Source organism: Procambarus clarkii, chromosome 1 (assembly GCF_040958095.1).
Source record: "Procambarus clarkii isolate CNS0578487 chromosome 1, FALCON_Pclarkii_2.0, whole genome shotgun sequence".
Lineage (NCBI taxonomy): Eukaryota > Metazoa > Arthropoda > Malacostraca > Decapoda > Cambaridae > Procambarus > Procambarus clarkii.
In genome coordinates this window covers 23,801,658-23,827,212 of record NC_091150.1, presented here as the reverse complement: position 1 = coordinate 23,827,212, position 25,555 = coordinate 23,801,658, and the positions used below count along the sequence as shown (strand labels likewise).

The window sequence follows — 25,555 nt, the reverse complement described above, 5'->3', positions numbered from 1 at the left end:
GTATACACAAACTTTGCAAAGGCGTTCGACAAATGTGACCATGGGGTGATAGCTCACAAAATGAGGTCAATGGGAATAACTGGAAAAGTAGGACGCTGGATACTCAATTTCCTGTCAAACAGAACACAAAGAGTAACAGTCAATCAGATAAAATCGAGTCCAAGCGATGTTAAAAGCTCTGTACCTCAAGGTACAGTCCTTGCACCGCTACTGTTCCTTATTCTCATATCTGATATAGACAAAAATACACGTCACAGCTTCGTGTCGTCCTTTGCAGATGACACAAAAATCAGCATGAAAATTACCTCTGCTGAAGACATTGAAAAACTACAAGCAGATGTCAACAAAGTTTTCGATTGGGCAGCAGAAAATATCATGATGTTTAACAGTGATAAATTTCAGGTATTCAGGTACGGCAAAAATGAGGATCTGAAACATAATACAGGGTACAAAACACAATCGAATCTTCCCATAGTAGAAAAACAGCATGTCAAGGATTTGGGAATAATGATGTCCGACGATCTAACGTTTAGGGACCATAACCAAGCAAATATCGCGTCAGCCAGAAAAATGATCGGATGGATTACGAGAACTTTCAAATCCAGGGATCCCATCACAATGGTTGTACTCTTCAAGTTACTTGTGTTGTCCCGTCTCGAGTACTGCTCAGTACTCATTTCCCCCCTTCAGAGCAGGAGAGATTGCTGAAATAGAGGGAATACAGAGAACATATACGGCTCGCATAGATGAGATAAAACACCTAAATTATCGGGATTATCTCAAAGCTCTGCAAATGTACTCTCTAGAAAGGAGGCGAGAGAGATACCAAATAATATACACATGGAAAATACTGGAGGGTCGGGTCCCAAATCTACACAGTAAAATAACAACGTACTGGAGTGAACGATATGTAAGAAAATGCAAGATTGAACCAGTGAAGAGCAGAGATGCCATAGGCACAATCAGAGAACACTGTATAAACATCAGAGGTCCGCGGTTGTTCAACGGCCTCCCAGCGACTATAAGAAATATTGCCGGAACAACCGTGGACATCTTCAAGAGAAAACTGGATGGTTTTCTAAGAGAAATTCCAGATCAGCTGGGCTGTGGTGGGTATGTGGCCCTGCGGGCCGCTCCAAGCAACAGCCTGGTCGACCAGACTCTCACAAGTCGAGCCTGGCCTTGGGCCGGGCTTGGGGAGTAGAAGAACTCCCAGAATCCCATCAACCAGGTATCAACCAGTTTGCGTGTCTGCTCGCCAGGGATTTAGCTCTTTTCCCAGCTCACCAGGTTCGGGTTCCTGGTGAACTGGTGGAAGTCCCATCTGGTTTCCCCTCAGGTTCGGTCTTGGCTGGGTCTCGTGTGGAACGCCCAGACCACTTCCTTGTCTCTTCCTCCAGCGGCTCTGCTTCGCGTGCGTTCCTACCTTTGTCAGTTCCTGAGGAGCTCCCGGATCATGCAGCGATTGCTCGAGGGTTTGTGCGGGAGCCTGAACTTTGCCATGATGGTATACCTGCCAAGGTCGGGTGTGGCTTCGTCGGCTGTTCTGGTTCCTTCGGGGACGTCCCTTCCGCCTCTCGCAATCGCTGGGTACGGTCTCCGTGGGCTTTGCATTGGTTGCTGTGTCACTGGCTTCCTCTTTGGGTCACAGGATTCAGTGCCTTGGCCCCTACTCGAGCCCTCGCTCGAAGTGTTCACGGACGCATTATCTCTTGGCTGGGACTTTGTGACCAGTGCTCGCCAGGCCGGCCAGGGACAGTGGGGTCCGTCCTTCTGTCGGGCTCACAGCGCGGTGCGGGAGTACGTAGCTGTGTGGGTGTCACTCCGGAGGATTCGGGTTGCTCGTGGATCGATAATCCGGCTCAGTTCGAACTGTTTCCCGGTAGTTCATTGCCTGAACTGAGGGGGTTCCATGTGGTCCTTGGTCGCTTCGGGTGACTCGTTGGCTCAGTTTTCAGGATTTGGCTCTCCTGTCGGTTCATGCTCGAGGAGCGTCCAATGTCCTGGCAGACGGCCTGTCCCGGTTCATTCCCCTGTGCACGCCAACTTGTTCGGTTGGCTCTTTGGATCTCTTCGCTTCAGTGTGGTCGAGGCATCTCCTGGCATATGTGGCACCCTTCCCTGATGGCTATGCCGTCGAGGTCAACGCCTTCAGGTTGGACTGGGCAAGGTGGGGTTCCTTGTACCTCTTCCCCTGGTTCAGCTGTTGCTCCAGGCTCTGGCTCGTTTGGAGACTTACCAGGGGAGAGTTGTCCTTCTGGCTCGTTGGTGGCTAGCCCAGTCTTGGTTTCAGGCACTTCTTGCTCAGTGACCGAACCCGGGGGTCTTCCCTCAGCTCCGCCTCCTTCAGCAGATCAGTCCAGCCCAGTACGAGGCTCGTTCGTTCTTCTGCTCGAGTCTTCATTTCTGGAGTTTGTGAGTCGCGTCCATCATCACTTGTATGGGGCGCAGATGGCTTTGTTATTGGTCTCCCACCTGCGTGCTTCGTCTCAGTGGCAATATGAAATTTTCCTGGTGGTCCTTCCAATTTTTCCTATCACTGTAGGTGTACTTCGGTCTCTGATAGGGTTGTCTTGTCCTTTCTTTCATGGTTGTTCCAGGACCGTCATCTTTGCTGAATATTGTCACCTTGTATCGTGTAGCGCTGTTAGAACCGCTCCAGCTTGCATTTGGTATGATGTTACTTCTGCCCCATTCCGCAAAGCTGTCTCGTGTGTTGTATAACCTCCGGCCTGCTCATGGGCCTCCTGAGCTGTCCTGATCTTTGGACCGGGTGTTCTCTTTTTTTCTTTTCTCCTGGGTTTGTTGTGGCCCTTTCGGTTCTGGATTGTTTTTCTACAGCTCTTTTTTCCTGTTGGCATTGGCCTCTGTGGGTTGGGTCGAGGAGCTTCATGCTCTTCTCTGGCGCAGGGGTTTCTGCGCTTTCAGTCCTGGTTTGTTCGGTTGCAGCAGTCTCCTTTTCTGGCGAAGAATGCGTCTGCTGCTTTCCGGAGGGGTCCTTGGTCTGTTGATGCTTGGTTGGTCAGGCCAGGGTGCATCATGTGTTGTTTGGTTGCAACTCTCCGACATTGTCTTCCCATCTTGGCCTCTCTGGCCGTGCCGTGCTTTGCGTTGGCCAGGTTCCCTTCCCTCCTTCATGTCACAAGGTTCAGGTTTCCCAGGTCGTTTGCAGGGTGCTTCGTTTTTGCCAGTTGTTTTATTTTGTCTTTGGGCACATGGCATCATTCCTCCCATGTCCTTCCTTCTTTTCCTTATCTTTGGTGAGGCAGCTTCGGGAAGATGACGGGGCTCCCCCCCAGAAAACCAGTATTGAATATAATGAAACCCCATTTTTTGGGTGAGTCCCAGAGGCTCCCCGGCATCCCTTACTCCCTCCCTCCATATGGCGGTGTTTTTCGCAAGTTTTGACATCCAGTCTAAGAACTGGTAAGTGGATCGCCAGAGCGAAGGTCTGGGGTTCCCCTTTCCCCTTCTCGGGGAGGGGAAGGGGTTGTGCAGACAGTGGCGCAGCGTCGTGATGACGTCATGCTTGTTTGCACATTTTCATTTGGGGAGTTCTGTCCACTCGTTCAGCTTTAGGTAGCAATTTTTCACCAGAATACGGGGGTTTGTTTTGGGGCACCTACCTTTCTGGATGCCAGACCCGTTCGATGGCAGACATAGAATGCTCCCAACCACACGGGGATTTCTATAGGCCATTGCTCCTCGTGCCTCTCTGAGAGGGCCAGATTCTGGCCGTGGTCCTCGGTAGGCAAGAACTCCATGCACATTGACTGATGCCAGAAAGTTATACATATCCATATCAGCCTGGATGGCTCCGGGAAGCCTCCGAGAATCACCCAGAAAATGGTGTCTCATTACATTCAACGCTGGTTTTTATCTTTTGTTTGCATACATTGGAGAGTTTTGTAGCAGTTTTCGAGTCTGCAGGTCTTGGAGACAGCCAGCTGTGGTTTGTTAACTCAATGACTTTCTGGATGCCTTCCTCACTGGTGGCATAAATAAATAAATTTATATGTAACTGCTACAGGTCCTCTGTAGCAGTCACAGGCCACAGGCCACAGGTCACTGGCCTCTGTGAGGGGACCAGGTTCTGACTCTGGGTCGCCTGTTAGGCCAGAGAACTCTGCAACTGATGGCATCTAGTAGATAGCACCTACGTCAGAGATGATAGCTTCAGGGAGCCACTGGGGCTCACACAGAAATTGGTGTTTCATTACTTTCATCGCTGGTTGTTTTGAGGGTTGGTTTTCTGTGAACTTTTCAATTGTATGTAAAGCTGCAATGATTTTCTAGTGGCTTCCTTTAGTGAGGTGACATATTATCACCTGCTCTCTGTGCCTGTGTGAGGGGACCAGGTTCTTGTGATGATTCCTGGTAAGTCTAACAGAACTGTCCATGGCTGGTGTGTCCTAGTTTAGTATGAAGCAATCTCGGGAAGATAGCTTCATGGAGCCACCCGGGCTTCTCTAGAAATTAGCGCTTTATTACATTCAATGCTGGGTTTTACATACCCTAGAATAGTGCTTCGAAGTGTGAGGTCAGACTTGATGAAGGTCCAGGACAGACCGAAACCTTGACACTTTCATTTGATTTCATGTGTGGGGGTTGGGTAATTTGTTGCTACCGCATTATTGTGACTTATTCTCTGCAAGTGAGATCAGTTTGTGATCTGTCTTGCAAATCTTTTTCTTGCATATTCTGTCAGTTTTACTGGACTGTGTATTAAATACAAATATTCTTCTTTTTAGGTGAGTTGCTGTGAAGTTTACTCAGCTGAAGATATTTGTCCGCATGTATTAGCACTGTGGGCTAGCATAAGACACGAGGTTGTTGAGGGAGTGAATGGCGAGGTTGAGGAAGCAGCACTCTCGGCTCTCTCTGCCATGGTTATGGCACTGCAGCGTGGAATACTGACACAAGCTTCCCGAGATGCTACCAAGGAGCTCACCAAGTCAGTCTTAAGGGGTAAGGTCATGTAAGGAAAAGCTTACCTATCAGTGACTGTTGGAAAGTGAGATTTAGTTCTTTATACTGCAACTTCAAGTCATTTATAACTCTCTCAATATTACGAGTAAAACAAAGAGGATCTTTGAGTATTGTTTAATGAGAGAGAGGATTTTGTGTACAATAGTTACATATACTGTATATTAATTAAAACATTAAACAGCGATTAGACAAATTAGTATACATTAAGGGGGTCCTGTAGCACAGTGGACTACTTCCTAAGCTCACAAATTAGGGACCCAGGTTAAATTCTCGGGATAGAACAAAAACAGTTCGGCATATTTCATTTCATCTGATGCCTCTCTTCAACTAGCAGTAAAATATGTACCCGGGAGTTAAGCAACTCTTTTTGTATGCACATTTGAGGTTGTTGTTGTGAGAGGACCTCGCAGATTGTGTTAATGTTAGTTAATTGTTAGTTAATGTCTTGTGCTAAATTAACAAGGTGAATTTGTTTCCAAGAGGATGCCCTTAGTGAAGTTGGTGGATGGGAAACAAAAGTCATTAAGCATGGTGGAAATACATGTAATAGTGTATAGTGTATGGAGAGGGGGGGGGGAAGGTGTACGTCCCCCCGATGCCTCGCTCTCTCCCGGGAGCTTGCCATCAGGTGTGGCCGCAGTAAGAGTTGCTCCAGGAGGCTCTACCACCTCACAACATGTTTCATGCTTCCCTCTCTAGCTACTGGTTTGAATCCTTTATTTGACCATTGTACCATCATTGTTGTTAAACAATGCTCAAGCATATTAGTAACTCATATTTATTGTGCTTCACCCACTCCATAACCTCACCTTTCATTTCCTTACTTCTTTCACTCGTACAGCATCTCTCATGTGATTCCTCGTTGTTTATCCATCCCACATACAGTATATCAGCTGCTTTACTAACAAAAAAAATCCACTATTTGTTGTTCTTGTGCACTCTGCTCCTTTACATACCCAAGTTTCACAGCCATATGTTAGAGATGAGAGTAATACACTATCTCAGTTCTTCCTTAGCTCCCTAAATAATATTACTTTATTTCGTTGTACCCTTCACCTCTCCTGTGACTCTTCTCCACCTATTGCTCTCTCTTATTTCACCTTCCACACTCCCATTTCTAGGACAGTAGCTTCCCAAACTACACACAGGTCCAGCCATGCTTTCACGAGATGCACCAGGTTATGTGAGGGATAACTTGTCAACATAAAGCATGAGCATAACACAACAAGCAAGTACTTCAAGAAAATTAGATACTCTGAGGGAACGGGGGTAAATGATTGTTGGCATTTTTCCCAACAATCATTTACAACAATCTCCTGGGCATTTACATTGGGAGGGGCGTCCAACGTCCTGGCTGGCGGCCTGTCTCGGTTCATTTCCCTGTCCACGGAATGGACGGTCGATGCCAACTCTTTCAGTTGGCTCTGCCAGATGTACGGGCTCCCAGAGGTGGATCTTTTTTGCGTCTCCTGTTATATGTGGCACCCTTCCCAACTGTGAGGCCATCAGGGTCGACGCCTTCAGGTAGGACTGGTCGAGGTGGTGTTACCTGTATCTTCCCCCCCCCCCCCATCCCCACTTTTGCTCCAGGTCCTAGCTCGCTTGGAGACTTAGCAGGGGAGAGTAATCCAGTTGGCTCCTAGGTGGCCGGCCCAGCCTTGGTTTCAGGTGATGCTTGCTCGATGTTTGAATCCGAGAATCTTCCCGTGGCTCCGCCTCTTTCAGCAGATCGGGCCAGCCCATTAAATAGCTGGTTTGATCTTCTCCTCAAGTCTTCGCGTCTGTTCTTTCTGATGCGGGTCTATCACAACTTGTATGGAGAGCAGGTGGCTTCGTTGATGGTGTCTCACCTGCATGTTTCGGTTCAGTGGCAGTATGAGGTTTCCTGGTGGTCGAAATGTTATTTCTTGTCCCTCTATAAGTTTTCTTCTGTTTCGGATCGGGTTTCTTGTCCTTCCTTTTGTGATTGTTTCAGGACCGTCATCTTATGCTGAATACTGTCGCCTCATATCTTGCGGTACTGGCAGAACCTCTTCAGTTTGCGTTCGGAGTGGATGTTATTTCTGCTCTGTTCCGCAAGCTGTCTCATGCATTGTTTCACCTCCGGCCTGCTCATGTGTCGCAGGAGCCATCCTGGTTGTTGGACCAGGTCCTCTCCTTTCTCTCTTTCCTCAGTTTGTTGTGGCCCCCTTCGGTTCAGGATTGTTTTGCGAAGGCTCTTTTTCCTGTTGGCGTTGGCCTCTAGGTAGTGGGTTGGGGAGCTTCATTCTCTCCTCCGGTGCAGAGGTTTCTGCTCTTTTGGTCCTGGTGATAGGTTTGTTTGCTTGCAGCCGTCTCCTTCTTTTCCGGTGAAGAATGAGACTGCTGCTTTCCAGAGGGGTCCCTGGGTTGTTGATGCTTGGTTGGATTGGCCGAGAATGCATCATGTGCTGTGTCCGATTGCGGCTCTTCGCCGTTACTTTCGCGCCACGCCCTCAGTGGCCGGGAACGTGCTTTGGATTGACCCTTTTTCCCTTCTTCACTGTTCCACCAACCTGTCCTCTTAAAAAGAACGTCGCATTTGGCCGTTTGCCCGTATGGCCGAATTTGGACGTAATTTGAAAATGAAAAAAAAATGAAAATAAATTTGGGATTTTTTTTCAACAACAGTAAGTTAAGGGTCCTCTGATAGGTTAGGTGGGCAGGAAATTCTCATAAAGTTTCAAAACGTTATGAAAAACGTGAACTTAAAGTGTCCTCTTATAACCTCTGTGCGTAGGCCGGACGACTCAATTAGAAAACGGAACAGAACGTCACTTTTGTGAGTCGATTTCATTTCAAATTACGTCCAAATTTAGCCATATCGCGCATACGAGCCAAAAGTGACGTTATTTTTAAGAGGACGGGTTGGTTCCACGGTTCGGGTCTCCCAGGTCGTCTGCTGGATTATTTAGTCCAGCCAGCCTGCGGTCTATCCTAGTCCCTATAACGTTCGTAAGTTTGCTGCATTGGCTGCCGTCTTTGATAACATGTCTTGGGCTGACATTCGGGCATGGGGTTTTTGAAGATCGAACAGGGTCCTGGCTGCTCGCTACATAGTCAGTGTTCCTGGCCCTAGTCGGGCATGTGTCGCATTGGGTCGGAGGTTGCAGCCAGTTGTCTCGACTTCGAGTTGACGAGCGAGTGACGACCGCCTCTATGATAATTCCTTCTTGTTTTTATCTTTGTAGTAGCTCCGGGGAGCCAAAAGGACTCCCCCAGAAATTCAGGGTTGAATGTAATGAAACGTCATTTTCTGGGTGAAATCCGGAGGCTCCCCGGTAACCCTCTCTCCCTCCAGTTGGCATTTTTTACGGGTTTTGACATCCAGCCTTAGAACTGAAGGTGTGGCTAACTGGCATGGGGGTCTGGGGCTCTCTCTACCCCCCTCCCAGGGAGGGGGAAAGCTGCGCAGAGAGCGGCGCGGTGACGGTTGTGGCATCATGCTCGTTTTTCATTTGGGGGAATTCTGTCCATTCGGATTTCAGTAGCAATATTTTAACCAGATAGGTTGACCAGATCACACACTAGAAGGTGAAGGGACGACAGTGTTTCGGTCCGGCCTGGACCATTCTCAAGCGACTGGTCCAGGAGTGTGGTCCAGGACGAACTGAAACATCGTCGTCCCTTCACCTTCTAGTGTGTGGTCTGGTCAACATACTTCAGCCACGTTATTGTGACTCATCGCCTGCAACCAGATAGGGTTTTTTGAGGGTGCGTACCTTTCTGGGTGCCTGACCCAGTCAATGGCAGACATAGAATGTTTCCAACCACACGGGGGTTTCTATAGGCCATTGCTCCTCGTACCTCTCTGATGGGGGGGGGGGGCAGCTTCTGGCTAGTGGTCCATGGTAGGCCTAGAACTCCATTCGCTTTGACTGATGCCAGGGTTTAATACATTCATATCAGCCCAGATATCTCCGGGGAGTCTATGGGTCTCACCCAGAAAATGGCATTTCATTACGCTCAACGGTGGTTTTTTCACCTCCGTCAGGAGGTTTTTGTTATCCTCCCATTGAAGTGTCTCTGTTTTGTTTTTTCTTTCGGGGCTTCCTGCCCTCTCTGTTCCTCTGGGAATGTTTGGGTGTTGGTCTTTTTGCCCGGTCTTGTGTTTTCTGTCTGTGTTTGGGTTCTGGACCATGGTTTTGAGCCTAGTGTCTGTGCCCTGTATGCTCTGCTAGCTCCCATGCCTTTGGTCCATTTTCTGGCCGTTTTCGCTAAGGGTTCTATCAGGGACATGTGTCTGGCCCTTCCTTTCCGTGGTGTGTTTTCCGCCGACAAATCTGGTGGTTATGGCTCTCCGGGTTCCTGTGGGTTCTTCAGTTTCTTTGCAGAGGTTTTCTTCCTCTCAGGTTTGCCCTGTGGAGGTTTGGATGGCCCTTGGTGGTTTCCTCTAGTGCAACCTGGAATTTGCCCCCTCTTGGTCTGGCCTCTTTTGTATTCGGGTCTTCGTCTCCATCTTGGGTGCATTCTGAGGTTCCTGTGTCTTCCTGGCTTGCATGCAGTTTTTCTTTTCTTGGGGCTTGGCACAGGTTTTGGTGGTCGTCCCGAGGCTCCAGCTTCTGCTAGTCAAGGGAGGCCTTTGTGCCAATTTCTATGCTGGTGCCTCCTCTGGGGCCATCTTCGTCTGGTCGGCGCTGTGCTTGCTCTGCTCGCTGGTCGGCTTCTTGGAGGGGGGTGCCAGAGGTCGCCCTATTGACAGGGCGATAGGGTTGAGGCTGGTTCTGTTTACCCACACTTGGTCCAAAATTTGTGGGCGTTTCAGGTCGTGTCTTCCGGTCTGTGGCGGCGCTGGGTGGCTCCTCCTCCTCTAGGAGACTCGGAGCTGGCATGGCGGGCTTCATTCCTCCCCTGCTCCCCGTCTGGTCATCTTGGAGTAGGTGTGCCTGGACATGGTCGAAACAATCTTGTCCCTCAAGTAGGTTTTCCCATGTGTTCCAGTACCGAAACGGGTCTGTGCGGATCTTTGGTTCATTCAAAACTTGTTCCGTCTGAACCGCTGGATTCCTTGCCCCTCCTTTTGGATGACCTCTCCATCCCAGATTAGGCTTCTTTTGGAGCCGGGTTGTTGGATGGTGTCTCTGGCTCTCCTGGACTCGTATTGACACGTCCTGCTTCATCCTGGATTCAAGGACTGGTTAGGTTTCGTGGTGGGGCAGTGTGCTTATCGTTTTCATAGCCTTCCATTTGGCAGGCATCTGGCACCTTGCAATTTCACACATCTTACCCGGTTCGTGATGGCCGTCTATGTCTGCTAAGTGTTTGGCCTACTTTGCTGACTGGTTGGTGTTGGCTCCCAGTCAGTCTGCTTGTCTGCTCGCCAGAGGGGTGGTTCTTTTCCAGCTCACCAGGTTCGGGTTCCTGGTGAACTGTGGGAAGTGCCATGTGGTTCCATCCCAGGTTCGGACCTGGCTAGCCCTCGTGAGACTCTTGGACCGCTTCCATGTCTCTCCCTCCGGAGACATTGCTGCGACTGAGGTCCCATTTCAGCTGTTTCTGATGGGTTTCTGAGTCACTCGGTGGTTGCTCGAGTAGTTGTGTGGGGGTCTGAACTTCGCTGTGCTGGTTTACTCGCCGGGTCGGGTCTGGCTGTAGCGTCTGTTCTGGCTCCTTCAGGGCAGTCCATTCTGCCTCTCTCGCGATCGCTGGGTTCGACCCCCGGGGGCCTTGCATCACCAGCTTCCTCTTCGGGTTTTCCGGGGTTTGGTGCCTTGGCGCCTTCCCCGAGCCCCCGCTCGGTGTGTTATAGATGCCTCGTCTCTTGGCTGGGGGTTTATAGCCAGTGCTCACCAGGCTAGCCAGGGGTGGTGGGCTATGTTGTTCTGTTGAGCTCACAGCATAGTGCGGAAGTTCGTGGCAGTTTGGCTGTTGGTCCGTAGGGTCTGGATCGCTCGGGGATCTACAATCCGTCTCCATTCGGACTGCTCTCCGATGGTTCATTGTCTGAACTGCGGGGGTTCTCATCCTACCTGTACCTCGGCCCAGCTGTTGCTTTGGGTTCAGGCTCATTTGGAGGCTTACCACAGGATAGTCCTTCTGGCGCCCTGGTGGCCGGCCCAACCTTGGTTTCAGGCGCTGCTTGCTCGGTGTCCGAACCCGAGATGTTTGCTGCCGCTCCGACTCTTTCTGCAGATCGGATCAGTCTGGTACATGGTTAGATTCAGTCTACTCCTCCTCTCTTCGCATCTGATCTTTTTGACATGGGTGTATTACCATTTGTATGGGGGTCAGGTGGCTTTGTTGATGTGTCCCCACCTGCGAGCTTCGTCTCAGGGACAGTATGGAGTTCCTGGCATTCTTTTCACCATTTTCTTTCTCTTCGGTGGTTGTCTTCTCTTTCTGATTGTTTTGGGTTGTTTTGTCTTTTCTTTCTTGGCTTTTTCAGGACCATCATTTGATGATAAATTCTGTCGCCTCTTATCGTGCAGCGCTGGCGGAACCACTTCAGCTTGGGTTCAGGGTGGATGTCACGGCTGCCCCGTTCCATCTGCTTTCTCGTGCCTCGTTTCACCCCCGGCCTGCTCATGCGCCTCCTGAGCCGTCCTGGTCCTTGGACCTGGTGCTCTCTTTTCTCTCTCTTCAGTTTGTGATGGCCCCTTTGGTTCAAGATTGTTTTTCCAAGGCGCTGTTTCTGTTGGCACCATAGAGGTGTGAGTAGCCAGCATGGGGAGGGGGGGATCTGGGGCTCCGGGTCTGTTTTGTTATGCCTACCTTTCTGGGTGCTAGCCCCGGTCGATGGTAGACATGGAATGCCTCCAAATCCAAGGGGGTTTCCCATAAGCCATTGCTCCCTTTGTCTCACTGAGGGGGGGTGGCCAGGTTCTGGCTCTTGGTCCCCAATAGGCTGAACTCCAATTGACTGTTACCCCAGAATAATATATCGCATATCAGTCCGATAACTCCAGGGAGCCTCCGGGGACTCACTCAGAAAAGGGCGTTTTGTTACATTTAATGCTGTTTACTGAGGAGAGCCCCTATGACTCCCTGGAGCTTATCGTGCTAATGTATGTTATATTATACTGGGACATTAGCTATGGTTCCCCTGGAAGGGGAAGCCAGTGGCTGAGAGGACAGAACACTGGATGCGTGATCCTGTGGTCCCGGGTTCGATCCCGGGTGCTGGTGAGAGACAATGGGCAGAGTTTCTTTCACCCTGATGCCTCTGTTACCTAGCAGTAAATAGGTACCGGGGAGTTAGTCAGCTGTCACGGGCTGCTTCCTGGGGGGTTGAGGACTGTACGAGGACCGGGCCGCGGGGACACTAAGCCCTCGAAATCATCTCAAGATAACCTCAAGATAAGATGATGTTCAGACACCTACCAGGGCCCAGTGCCAGAACCTGCCCCCTTCAGAGACGTTGCAGGGAGCAATGGCCCTGGAAACCCCCCCCCCCCCTGTGGTTGGGGGTTTTCCTTATCTGCCATCGACCGGGGTTAGGCACCCAGAAAGGTAGGCATAACAAAACAAACCCCACATGGTAAGAAACTAACAACAAAAACCGAACAGAGGTAGAACTCCCTACAATCCCAAGAAAACAAGCAAACGTAACACGCTACTGCCGCGCCGCTCGTCCACACAGCCCTCCCCTCCCCTCCCATAGAGGGGGAGGGGGGCCCCAGACCCCACCGCGCCGGCTGCAAAGCACTTCAGTTCGTAAGCTAATGTCAACCGGGACAGACGCTTCTCTGGCCTCAGTTTCCTAGGCGGTGTTTGCCTTGTGTGGCGTTCACTGCCATGTGTTGTGTTGTGCGGTGGCCAGGTGTTTCTCATCAGTACCAGGGCTGCATGCACTTAGGGGCTTCCTTCCCTAAGCGCCCTGTGAGTACTGCCCCTGCGTGACAGGGTAATCTTACCTGGGGCATTCAGGAACCATTCCCGTAGAGGTTCTTGCTGCTCGGCATTTATCTCGCCCTTGGGGCCAGCTGGGGCTTGGGGCCCTTGTTTGGCCTAGGATAGGGACTGGTATTGTGCTGGTTAGGGCGTCAAGGTGTTGCGCAACCAGGTACCTACACGGCGACTGGTTCCTGCTGCCTCTGGGGACAATGTACCTTTGCGTTTTTTTTATTTTTATTTTCATTTGCCTAGTGGGGGTCTGCCTAGTGTGGCTATAGTTCCACTGGTAGTGTTTGGTGGCCCTCTGTTAGGCCCCCGTGATTGTACACGTCGCAGGGGTTTTCAATGTTGGCATCTACCCCCCTTGTTAGTTTGGGTGTTTAACTGGTTAGTAACACCTTGCCCGGGCTTTCCACAGCAGTCAGCCTACGGGCCCTGGAAAACCCTGTCGGGGCTCGGTGGAATCCGTCTTCCGGATTCCATCCCGTCTTGTAATTACCTAAGTGTAGTTACAGGATGAAAGTTACGCTCATGGTGTCCCGTCTTCCCAGCACTCTTTGTCATATAACGCTTTGAAACTACTGACGGTCTTGGCCTCCACCACCTTCTCACCTAACTTGTTCCAACCGTCTACCACTCTGTTTGCGAAAATGAATTTTCTTATATTTCTTCGGCATCTGTGTTTAGCTTGTTTAAATCTATGACCTCTTGTTCTTAAAGTTCCAGGTCTCAGGAAATCTTCCCTGTCGATTTTATCAATTCCTGTTACTATTTTGTTTGTGCGGGTTCGTTGGTTGCTGTGCCCTTGTCTCAGGGTGACATTCACTACTTTTACCTCCGTCATGCTGCCTGTTGGGTCACTGACACCTTGACCCGGAGTCTTGTGAGTTGTAATCTCTGCTTGTTCTCCAGTACTCTCCTGGTGTCCTTACTGTTCAGAGTACAGGCGGCAGCCGCGTTGCAAGCTCGGTTAGGTTGCTGCAACGTGCTAGGTTGGTTTCCCACCGGGATGCCCCGGGGCCGCCCCGTTTTGGTTAGTTGCTGTTTGCCCCCTTCCTCCCTGTTCCTGGCTCCTGACCGTCTGTGGGTTTAGGGGTCGGGGCGGGGTTTAGTTGGTGCCAAGACTCAGGCGGTTTAGGGGGCTGCCCAGTTCAGGTTAGGGATGGAGGTTTTCGTGCCTGTTCCTCCTGCCAAGGCTTCTGGGTTTTACCAGCAGCCCTTTCTTTGCTGCCTTTCCCTTGGATTCTTCCTTTTCTTTAAGGGCAGAGGGCGTGGAGGACGGCTCTGCCCCGGGGCCTCTGTTGCGGGTTCCCGGAGCTGTGGGGGATTCCCGCTAGCAGTTCTGGGGCCGTTTGCCAATGCCTCGGGTCTTCTACTTGTGGGCGGGGTTTTTTGTTCCTCTAGTCTGCTTACTTTCCACATTTGCTGGCGTGTTTTCAGCTCTATTGCGTCAGTCACGGCTCCTTGGTTTGGTGGCCATTTTCCTTCTGCGGATTACTTCCCCGCTTGGCCACCGGCGACGCTGCGGTTTGTTTACCGGTGCCTGGGTGTGCAAGCTAGCATTTTGGGCAAGTTTTTCACCTTTCAGGGGTTTTATCCTCCTGTTGCCATTTCTTAGTTTTTCTGGGGTGTTCTGCCTGTCTTCTGTTCCTCTGGGAACACTTGGGTGTTGGTTTTAACACCAGTTTTTGCATTTTCTGTCTTTTTGGGTCTGGGCCCTGGGGTTTGGGCAACATGTCCCTTTCTGTTTATGCTTGCTCCCACACTCCCACATGTGGTAGTTTGGTCTCCCCCGGGTTCGATTCCAGGTTCCTTTGGGTTCTTTGGTTTTGTTCCAGAGGATTCTTCCTCTTGGGGCCCCCCTTTGTGAGTTTAGGGGGTATTGTTACTGTGTGTGTGACCCGGTTCTGCCTTCTGGGGTTCCAGGGTCTTCCTGGCTTGCAGGCTGATCTTTTTGGGTCTTGTCATGGTTTGTGGTTGTGCCGGGCCTTGGGTTTTTGTTGTCGAGGCGGGCCTTTTTGGTGCAGTTTTTGTGCTTTCTTGGTGCCTTCTTTGTCTGGGTGTTGTGGTGCTCTCTGCCCCACTGGTTGGCGTCATGTCTTTTTCTTTTCTTTATATTTTTTTTATTTTCATGTGTATATATGTGTTGTATATATATACCTGTGTGTGTCTATATATATATATATATATATATATATATATATATATATATATATATATATATATATATATATATATATATATATATATATATATATATATATATATATATATGCGTCGTACCTAGTAGCCAGAATGCACTTCTCGGCCTACTATGCAAGGCCCGATTTGCCTAATAAGCCAAGTTTTTCTGAATTAATATATTTTCTCTAATTTTTTCTTATGAAATGATAAAGCTACACATTTCATTATGTATGAGGTCAATTTTTTTTTATTGGAGTTAAAATTAACGTAGATATATGACCGAACCTAACCAACCCTACCTAACCTAACCTAACCTATCTTTATAGGTTAGGTTAGGTTAGGTAGCCGAAAAAGTTAGGTTAGGTTAGGTAGTCGAAAAACAATTAATTCATGAAAACTTGGCTTATTAGGCAAATTGGGCCTTGCATACTAGGCTGAGAAGTGCGTTCTGGCTACTAGGTACGACGCACATATATATATATATATATATATATATATATATATATATATATATATATATATATATATATATATATATATATATATATATATATATATATACAGGCATACCTCAGAATAAGAGTTTAATCCGTTCCTGGAGACGCCTCGCCTTCCGAAAACTCGCATTCCGAAGTTAATTTCCCCATAAGAAATAAAGGGAAATGAATTAATCCGTTCCTGACTACCCCAAAAACCCCACATCAAACTAAATTTTTATACCTAATTTACCTAATTCATCTAAATAAACCTACAAAACTGTGTTCCAGTTATTACTTACCTTGCTGTCGAGTGCTGTAGGCGTATGGAAGATGGTGAGGAGGGGGGAGGAGGAGAGGAGTTACTGTTTGGAAGCGGAGTCCCCTTCCATAATCACATCACATAACCCCATGCCTTGTAACACTATGGATACCACTTCTCTTTCTAAATTTTTCAAACCAGCCCCTGCTTGCCTTAAACTCTTTCTTATCTGCATCACTCGTTGCAGGGGTATTCTTTAGAAGGTCTTCGTGCAACACCCTGGCTTTCTCACAAATAATGGCCTCCGAAACACTATCACCCCTCAACTCCTTGTCGTGTATCCAAATTAATAACAACTTTTCCACTTCTTCAAGTATTTGTGGTCTTTGTGCCGTTAATGTTCTTACTCCTTTTGCCACTTTAGCACCCATAATCTTATTTTTCTTCTTAAGTATAGTGCATATTGTTGATGTGGCTTTGTTGTACTGCCTACAAAGTTCAACAACACGTGTACCGTTCTCATGCTTCCGAATGATCTCTTGTTTCTCCTCTATTGTCATCCTCACATGAGCTTTCTGGCCTTTATCCTTACCACTGGCTTTCTTGGGACCCATGGTGAGATATATAATAACAAATTGTATAGACAAATCACCAAAAATCCAACAAAACACTGAAAATCCGCGAGAAGAATTGATGTGGGGGTAGTCACTGAGCGCGAGACAATAATAAACTGAGGGGCGGCGGGGCGGAGGGGCGACGAACACGCTAGGTCGGCTGTACGCGTATCAACAAACTCGCGTCCAAACTCGCCTCCCGAAGTAACCATCGCCTTCCGAGACAAATTTTTGGAGTAAATACACCTCGCCTTCCGAAAACCTCGCATACAGGGACAATCGCATTCCGAGGTACCACTGTATATATATATATATATATATATATATATATATATATATATATATATATATATATATATATATATATATATATATATGCGTCGTACCTAGTAGCCAGAACGCACTTCTCAGCCTAGTATGCAAGGCCCAATTTGCCTAATAAGCCAAGTTTTCATGAATTAATTGTTTTTCGACTACCTAACCTAACCTATATATATATATATATATATATATATATATATATATATATATATATATATATATATATATATATATATATATATATATATATATAGAACAGAAACCACAACACCCCCAATAAAATTATATTACAAATCAACCATGCACAGTGAACATATAAAAGAGGAAAGAATAATGAAAGAAATAATCCGTAAAGGAGTAAAAAGCACTACTCCTAACCAAAACATAAACCTGATAATATTCTACAAAACCAAGAAGACTTCCGAACTCCTTATCAAAAACAGCCCGAAGCCGACGGAGAACCCTCTACAGCAGTCAAGCGTTGTATACATGTACACTTGCCCCCACGAAGGATGTAACCTTCAATGTAAGTACATAGGTATGACGTCGACCAAGCTGACGAGGCGTTTGACATGCCATCTTCAATCTGGTGCCCCTAGGAATCACATGAGACAAGCCCATGACATTACTCTAACAAGAGAAATGTTGAACAAGAATACTTGCATAATAGACAAAACCCAAGATTCAAGAAGATTACAAATTCTTGAGGCAATTCACATAAGAATAGAGCGACCTACCATGAACACCCAAATCACGGAACTATTTACTCTACCCACCATGAGAGTAAGGACAAGACAAGAACATATCGATGCCAACACAGAAGACAATGTCCAACATAACAGGCCAATTACACTGGATTAATCTTTGTGTTTAGATAGGAGATGCCTCGTATGGGCCAATAAGCCTTCTGCAGCCCCTATGTTTATCCATTATGTATCCCCCCATGTTTTCACCTTCATTGTATATATATATATATATATATATATATATATATATATATATATATATATATATATATATATATATATATATATATATGTATATATATATATATATATATATATATATATATATATATATATATATATGTATATATATATATATATAATATCGTACCTAGTAGCCAGAACGCACTTCTCAGCCTATAATGCAAGGCCCGATTTGCCTAATAAGCCAAGTTTTCATGAATTAATTGTTTTGTGACTACCTAACCTACCTAACCTAACCTAACTCTCTTTGGCTACCTAACCTACCCAACCCTACCTAACCTACCTAACCCTACCTAGGTTAGGTTCGGTCATATGTCTATGTTAATTTTAACACTTTCGCCCGGGCATGACGCAGCATTGCGTCATCCGTTTACTGGCGGTAATTCCGGGGATGACGCAGCATTGCGTCATCCACTTTAAATAATCGCCAAAAATCAGGTCTTTATCCGATTTTTTTGGGACTGGTTTTAAAATGCACGCCGATGTCTTCCCATTTTTTTGTTGAGCCTCGTGGCCCTCAGGCGGCTTGGCACATGCAGTGGACCCATTGTTTTCGTTCCACTGTTGTGACCAATGTCGCCTCCCCTCGCATCTCAAACGTGTGAACATTTTGGCTATTTTCCGTGGCTATATTTCTTACTGCGGCTTTAGAAACTATCTACGCTTACTCCACGATGGATAGTGATCATGAACAAGGCCCTTCCAGGAAGAAAATTGCGAAAAAAAGGCTTGAAAAGGGCGGGAATTGGGAGTGTAGCTAGAAGGCGGCTGAGCACTCACTCCCGGCTAACGCGTGGCCCGTCTTCAACTCGTCGGCGGTTGGAGCGTGACCAGGTTTTTTATTTTATATGCTAATGTTCCTCTAGAGAATTCTATTGCGAACCCATTGAGACCAAAATGAAAGACCTAGGATAAAAATTGAGGTGACCAAAGTGAAAATAGTGAAAACATTCTATCGCGTTTGCACGCTCCTGGGTAACTCGTTCGCACTTTCTCTGTTTGCTGCGGGTAATTAGCCGGGCTTTTGGAGTTTATATGCATTTAGTGCTGTAGAGAATTCTATTGCGAACACAATGATACCAAATTTAATCTCGTAGGACGAGAATTAACCCTTGCACTGCTCACCTATTTTCGGCAAAAACGTCTTGGTGCAATTGACAAGGACATATTTTTGTTATTTTTACAAATGTTCAGGTAAATTTAATGTCAAAATGTTTCCAAAGTCAAATATTTCCATTTCAAAACACAAATAGTAATGAAAACATTAAAAAACATTAAAATATAGCCAAATTAAAAAACAAAAAGCACAACTCTCTGAGCGCCTAAAGGTGCTTTGCGCAGTGCAGTGGTTAAGGTGACAAAGTTGAAGAGAGTATACACTTTTCAGAATTTACACGCGCTCCCGTGACACCCTGGGTCCCATATCGCACTATTGAGGGGTGGCGTGCGGGGTGCGCCAAAGTGTTAACTGTAATAAAAAAAAATTGACCTCATACATAATGAAATGGGTACTTTTATCATTTCATAAGAAAAAAATTAGAGAAAAAATATTAATTCAGGAAAACTTGGCTTATTAGGCAAATCGGGCTTTGCCTAGTAGGCCGAGAAGTGCGTTCTGGCTACTAGGTATGACATATATATATATATATATATATATATATATATATATATATATATATATATATATATATATATATATATATATATATATATATGTCATACGCATATATGTCATACTTGCCCGAAACGCATTGCGTAATAGTGGCTTTAGGCATTGTATGTACTAGCTCTATCTATATATCAATCCATTAATGTAACATCACTTGTATGTATATACCTTACCTGAATAAACATCTGAATCTGAATCTGAATCTGAATATATAGATATATATATAGATATATATATATAGATATATATATGAAGCCCTATGTTGAATGTAATGAAATGCCTTCTTTCTGGATGAGCCTCATTGGTTCCTTGATATCCTTTCCTCTCTACCAGGTCATTATTTGATGGTGTTTTCTTTTACAGCTGTTCCAGAACTGACTTGGGAAGATAGGGGAGCTATGGGACTCAAGGCTCCTCCTAGTAGTAGTAGTTTAATATTAACGAGTTTGAGCTTGTTTTGAGTGTGTTGATTTAATTTCACTCAATGCTCGGAATTTATCAAATAAATTGTTAGCACACTGCCACCCGCTAATAGGTAGGCTAATACGCTTCATTTAAATTCACAACTAGGAGAGTAATTCCTCATTCACTTTGATGGGAAGGGGAATGCAGATGGGTGCTTACCAAGAATGTGCGAGTGCTAAGGCTGCCTGTATTTGTTGCACCATCTGAAACTTAACAGTACTCCCTTTTCTCATTAGAACATTGTGCACTCATTACTGCACCCTGAACACCCACCCCTAGGGTACTCAATGGGATACTTTCTCTAAGCACTCTCATGCAATTGAACCACATCTACAGTACTTGTGTTCTTTTCTGGGGGGAGCCCCTACGGCTCCCTGGAGCTATCCATGGCTGATATGGATACCTAACTATTTTGCATCAGTCGATGTGGGTGGAGTTCTAGGCCTACCGGGGACCACGAGCCAGAACCTGGCCCCCTCAGAGAGGCACGGGGAGCAATGGCCCATAGAAATGCACATGTGATTTGGAGCATTCTATATCTGCCATCGACCGGGACAGGCACCCAGAAAGGTAAGCGCCACTAAACAAACCCCTATTCTGGTTAACAACAAAAATCGACAAACGAGTGGACAGAACTCCCCCAGGAAAACGAACTAACAAGCATGACGTCACACGAGCCGCGCCGCATGTCTGCGCAGCTTCCCCCTCCCCGGGAGGGGGAAGGGGGAGCCCCAGACCCCTGCGTAGGCGATCCCCGCCCCAGTTCCTTGGCTGGTGGGATAATGCACGGTCGTGTGGCTCCAGCTCCAGTCTTGTCTCAGTGCTGTGACTTGTTTGCAGTGCTGCTCTTACGGTGGTCGTATGAGCTGGGAGTAGTATTCTCAGGTACTCGGGCTGCATGTGCTTAGGGTCACCTTCCCTGAGTGCCCTGTAAGTACCGCCCTTGGGGCTTGGGGTTGCCTTCCACAAGTCACTTTGGGTCTACCTCTGTTGGCTTTTCGCTGCTTGGCGTTTGGCCGCCCGAGGGTTTGGGGGTTTTACTCCCTTGTTTACCTTGGGGTAAGTGGTAGTTATAGCACTGGTGAGGCGCAGGATACTGCGTAGCTAGTTTTCACCTATGACAGCGGCCGGCTCTGTTCCCTCTGGGTATGTTGTCCACTTGTGTGGTTTTTCTTTTATATTTGTTTTTGCCTGGTAGGGGGTCTGCCTTGTGTTCCTCTCCCCTTATATTAGGTTCGTTTGTGTGGTGGCACCCCCTGCATTGCCCTCGCGAGTGGACACGTCTCGTGGGTTCAGTTTTAGCAGTTTGCTTGGTAGTTTGGGGCGCCGGTTAGCAGTGCCCTGCCTGGGATAACCCTTAGCAGACCCAGTCTAGGGGCCCTGGGAAACCCCCCAGGGGCTCTCGGGTCCGATAGTGGAGACCCTTGCGTCCCCTCTCGCTTTGTGCGAGTTGAGGGTTGCTCTGTCCCCTTGTCTCAGGGTGACTCTCCTTGTTTTTGCCTCCGTCATGCTGCCTGCTGGGTCGGTGACACATTCGACCCCGAGTCCTGCGAGCTTTGTTGCTTGTTCGTGACTCCATTCACCCAGTCTGCTGATGAATTCCCGTGGTTGCAGGCAGCTCGCGCGTTGCAGGGTAGGATGTTGCAACGCGCTCTGGTTTGTCGCTTCCCCGGATGCCCCGATGCTGCCTCGCTTGTGTAGGGACCCAGACTTGGGGGTTTTGGTCGCTTCGGCCTTGGTTCTTCCACGCCCCCTTGTTTTTCCCCCTCCTACCTTGAGGCTACCTTGAGGTGCTTCCGGGCTTAGTGTCCCCGCGGCCCGGTCGTCGACCAGGCCTCCTGGTTGCTGGACTGATCAACCAGGCTGTTAGACGCGGCTGCTCGCAGCCTGACGTATGAGTCACAGCCTGGTTGATCAGGTATCCTTTGGAGGTGCTTATCCAGTTCTCTCTTGAACACTGTGAGGGGTTTGCCAGTTATGCCCCTTATGTGTAGTGGAAGCGTGTTGAACAGTCTCGGGCCTCTGATGTTGATAGAGTTCTCTCTCAGAGTACCTGTTGCACCTCTGCTTTTCAACGGGGGTATTCTGCACATCCTGCCATGTCTTCTGGTCTCATGTGGTGTTATTTCTGTGTGCAGGTTTGGGACCAGCCCCTCAATTATTTTCCACGTGTAAATTATTATGTATCTCTCCCGCCCGTATCTCTCCTGCTTCCGGCCCCTACGCATCTGCAGGCTTCGGGGTCGGGGCGGGGTTAGAGGTTCTGAGACTTGGGCAGTTTCGGGGGTTGCCCCGTCCGGGGTAGCTGCGGAGGCATTCGAGTCTGTTCCTCCGGCCGATGCTCCGGGGTCTGACCAGTGGGCCCCTTCTCTTTCAGCTCTCTCGGCTGCCCCGGCTTTTTCTTGTGGGGCCGGGGTTTTGGAGGTCGACTCGGCCCCGGGGCCTGGTGCAGAGGCTCCTGGGGTTGGGGAGGAGCGGCCTTGGGGGCCTTGGGCTCCATTGCGCCCCACCTGGATTTCAGTCCTTCTGTTGCGAGGAGTGGGGTTTTCTTTCCCCCCTCTGTGTACAATTTGGGCTTGGGTTATGCTCCTCCCCGGGTTTGGTTCCGTGTTCCTGTGGTTTCTTCGGTTCCGTCTTCAGGAGGTTTTCGGTTAACCGCATCCCTTCGCCTGCGGTGCGGTTGGCTTTTGCGGCTTACCTCCTGCGTGTCCCGGAGTTTGCCTCCATACTGGTTCCTTCTGTTCTGGACAGGTTGGGCTCCTTGTAGCCATTCGGGCTCCTTGTAGCCGGTTGGGCTACTTCTCGCCTTGTTGGGCTACTTCTCGCCTGGTTGGGCTCCTTCTCGCCTTGTTGGGCTACTTCTCGCTTTATTGAGCTACTTCTCGCCTTGTTGGGCTCCTTCGCGCCTGGTTTGGCTACTTCTCGCCTTGTTGGGCTACTTTCTTTCGTGTCCTGCGCAGGCGCCATGGGAGTTTGTTTTGGTTCCGGGCGGTGTGCACACGTGTTCTGCTTCCATTTCTCTCGGGGGGCTTCGCCTCTCACTCTTTTCTTAATCCAATCCGTACCCCGTTGCTTTGGGGATGTTCTGGAGTGATGCTGTGGGGAAATTATGAGGTTTTTCCCTGTGTTCTCGGGTGGGGAGCCTCCTTCGCTGCTCCCCTCCTCTCCAGCAAGGGCGCACTGGCCGCCTCCAGCGGATACGGACTCGAACGCTTGTGTCATGGCCCTTCAGAGCCTATGTTCTGCAGGTGAGTTGGAGCGGTTTTGGTGTCTCCTTCGTCCTGACGCTGTTTTTGTTTTTGGGAGTAGGAATGGGTGTACATACGTCCTTGAGAACGTGGACCGTATCACCCGAGGTGCCTACTGCAGGGCTATTAGCCCATACTGGGCAGCTCTTGTTCTCTCCACCTGATTCCTTCCTCGGTTCACAGGTGTCTGCGGGTGGCCTCTTGGCCCTTCCGAGGCGGTTCCTGCCTGTACTTCTCCTGCCCCTCTCCTATGCTTGTCTAACCTTGCTTGAGTTCGGGGCCCCGCCTCCACCTTGTTCCGCAGTGCAACGGTGGGGGTGCCTGTTTGGTAGTACGTTTTCCTGTGTCGGAGGTTTTGTGTTCGCCTCCTTGTGCTTGCAGGTTGGGTTCTGGCTCTTTGTTCCGCCTCTCCCCTGTCGTTTGCCTGTCGGTCGGATTCTGTGCTTCTTGGGCACTCTCATCTCTGCTCTTGGGGCTGTGTATGGGGTCAGCCCATGTTGGGCTGCCTACTGTGTTCCTTTGATTGCCTGTTACACTGCACACGTTTTTTCTACCGTCCCTGTGGCTCAGTTGGGTGCTCGGTTTCCGCCTGTGTCCCCTTGTGTGCCACTCGTGTAAGATTTATCTATCTTCTCTGTTGCTTCCTCTGGAAGTGTGGTGACATTTTGCTGCGGTTTTGGTACTGCAGCTGCATGTCTGGGTTGGTTGTGGCGTTATGTTCGGCCCTTCCGTGCTCCCTCTGAGGCTCTTCTTCCTTGCTGGTCTTGCTGTGCCGGGCCTGGTTTTTCCATGTTCCTTGGATTCTCTGTCTTGTCCTCGCCTCATTGTGCTGGCTGGGGATGTGCTTGGGGTCTTCGTCTCGCCCCTCGCCTATCCTCCAGTTTCGGTTCAAGTACCAGAGCCTAGTGGGCTCCCTTCCTTCATGTTTTTCACGGCTGCCCCAGGGTTTTTCTTGATGCTGGGGCTTTGAGGGGACAGCTCGGCCCCGGGGCCTGCAGGGTGGGTTCCCGGGGCTGGGGTGGGGCTAACGTGAGGGGCCTCAGGCCCCGTTGGTCCCCGCCGGGGTGTTTCTACCCCTCTGGGAGGGACTTGCAGTTTTGTGGTGTGGGGTTTTCCGTTCCCCCTCTCCGCACGTGCTCGGTGGGCGTCGGCCCCTCCCTGGGCTCGGTTCCTTGTCCATTGTGCCCGTTTTCTGGTGCGTCTGTCGTCATTCGGTTGGGCTTCCCTCCGGCCCTTTCTAGGGCTTGTGGGTCCTCTTCCCGGCAGCTTCTGGGTGTTGGCCTTTTTGTTCTTTTGTGAATATCTCTTCTCTTCACACTGTCTCGGCGCTACTAGTTTTCCTGGGAGCGATTTTGTTCCTCTTAATGAGTCTTTTCGCTCCTGCCCTTCTGCGGGATGTTGGTGTGGGGCGGCTCCTTATGCGAGTTCCTTCCCTGTCAGCTGCACTTGTGGAGGTGGACTTGCACACTTGGGGCATTTTCGTTTTGGTCCTGCGTTTTCTTTTCCCTCCTGGGGCTGTCATAGGATTGGCTTGCGGAGGTTGTAGAGGCGCTTGGGGCCGTTCCTGGGTCTGGCACCTTGGTTTCTGCTGCTAGCCTTCGGTATCGATATTCCTTCTGCGCCGTTTCGCAGGTTGTATCGTGCGTTGTTACACCTCTGGCCTGCTCTTCCACTCCCGTAGGGGCTCCCCCCAGAAAACCAGCGTTGAATGTAATAAAACGCCATTTTCTGGGTGAGTCCCGGAGGCTCCCTGGCACCCTCCCACCCTCCGGTCGGCGGGGTTTTTTCACGGTTTTGATATCCAGCCTCAGAACTGGGGCGGGGATCGCCGGCGCGGGGGTCTGGGGCTTCCCCTTCCCCCTCCCGGGGAGGGGGGAGCTGCACAGACATGCGGCGTGGCTCGTGTGACGTCATGCTTGTTAGTTCGTTTTCCTGGGGGAGTTCTGTCCACTCGTTTGTCGATTTTTGTTGTTAACCAGAATAGGGGTTTGTTTTGTGGCGCTTACCTTTCTGGGTGCCTGTCCCGGTCGATGGCAGATATAGAATGCTCCAAATCACATGTGCATTTCTATGGGCCATTGCTCCCCGTGCCTCTCTGAGGGGGACAGGTTCTGGCTCGTGGTCCCCGGTAGGCCTAGAACTCCACCCACATCGACTGATGCAAAATAGTTAGGGTATCCATATCAGCCATGGATAGCTCCGGGGAGCCTCCGGGACTCACCCAGAAAATGGCGTTTCATTACATTCAACGCTGGTTTTTTCTGCAGAATGTGTTGGCCACCTTACAGCACCAGAACAACGTCTCATGTTTCCGAGCAGTAATATTCTTGTGGCTCTTTCTGTTGCTGATGAAGCTGCAGCTCAAGCAGTGTGTGAGATGGTAAGGTTACTTTGATATCACTCTCTTAAAATGATTTACATGCTTTAGAACTTCTACATTGTAAATTCAAAATTTACAATTAAATACTCTAAGCAAAATGTTTTCTA

The 25,555-nt window shown here is 48.8% G+C and overlaps 1 protein-coding gene across 2 annotated transcripts in view; it reads left to right on the top strand.

Annotated features, from left to right (window-relative positions):
• Positions 1–25,555, top strand: part of Mms19 (MMS19 nucleotide excision repair protein) — a 231,306-nt gene that overhangs the window by 83,228 nt on the left and 122,523 nt on the right. For both annotated transcript variants that reach the window (XM_069322871.1, XM_069322820.1), the window contains exons 6-7: positions 4,752–4,968; positions 25,336–25,448. In XM_069322871.1, the coding sequence (XP_069178972.1) occupies positions 4,752–4,968; positions 25,336–25,448 (330 nt within the window). The remainder of the gene's footprint in view (positions 1–4,751; positions 4,969–25,335; positions 25,449–25,555) is intronic.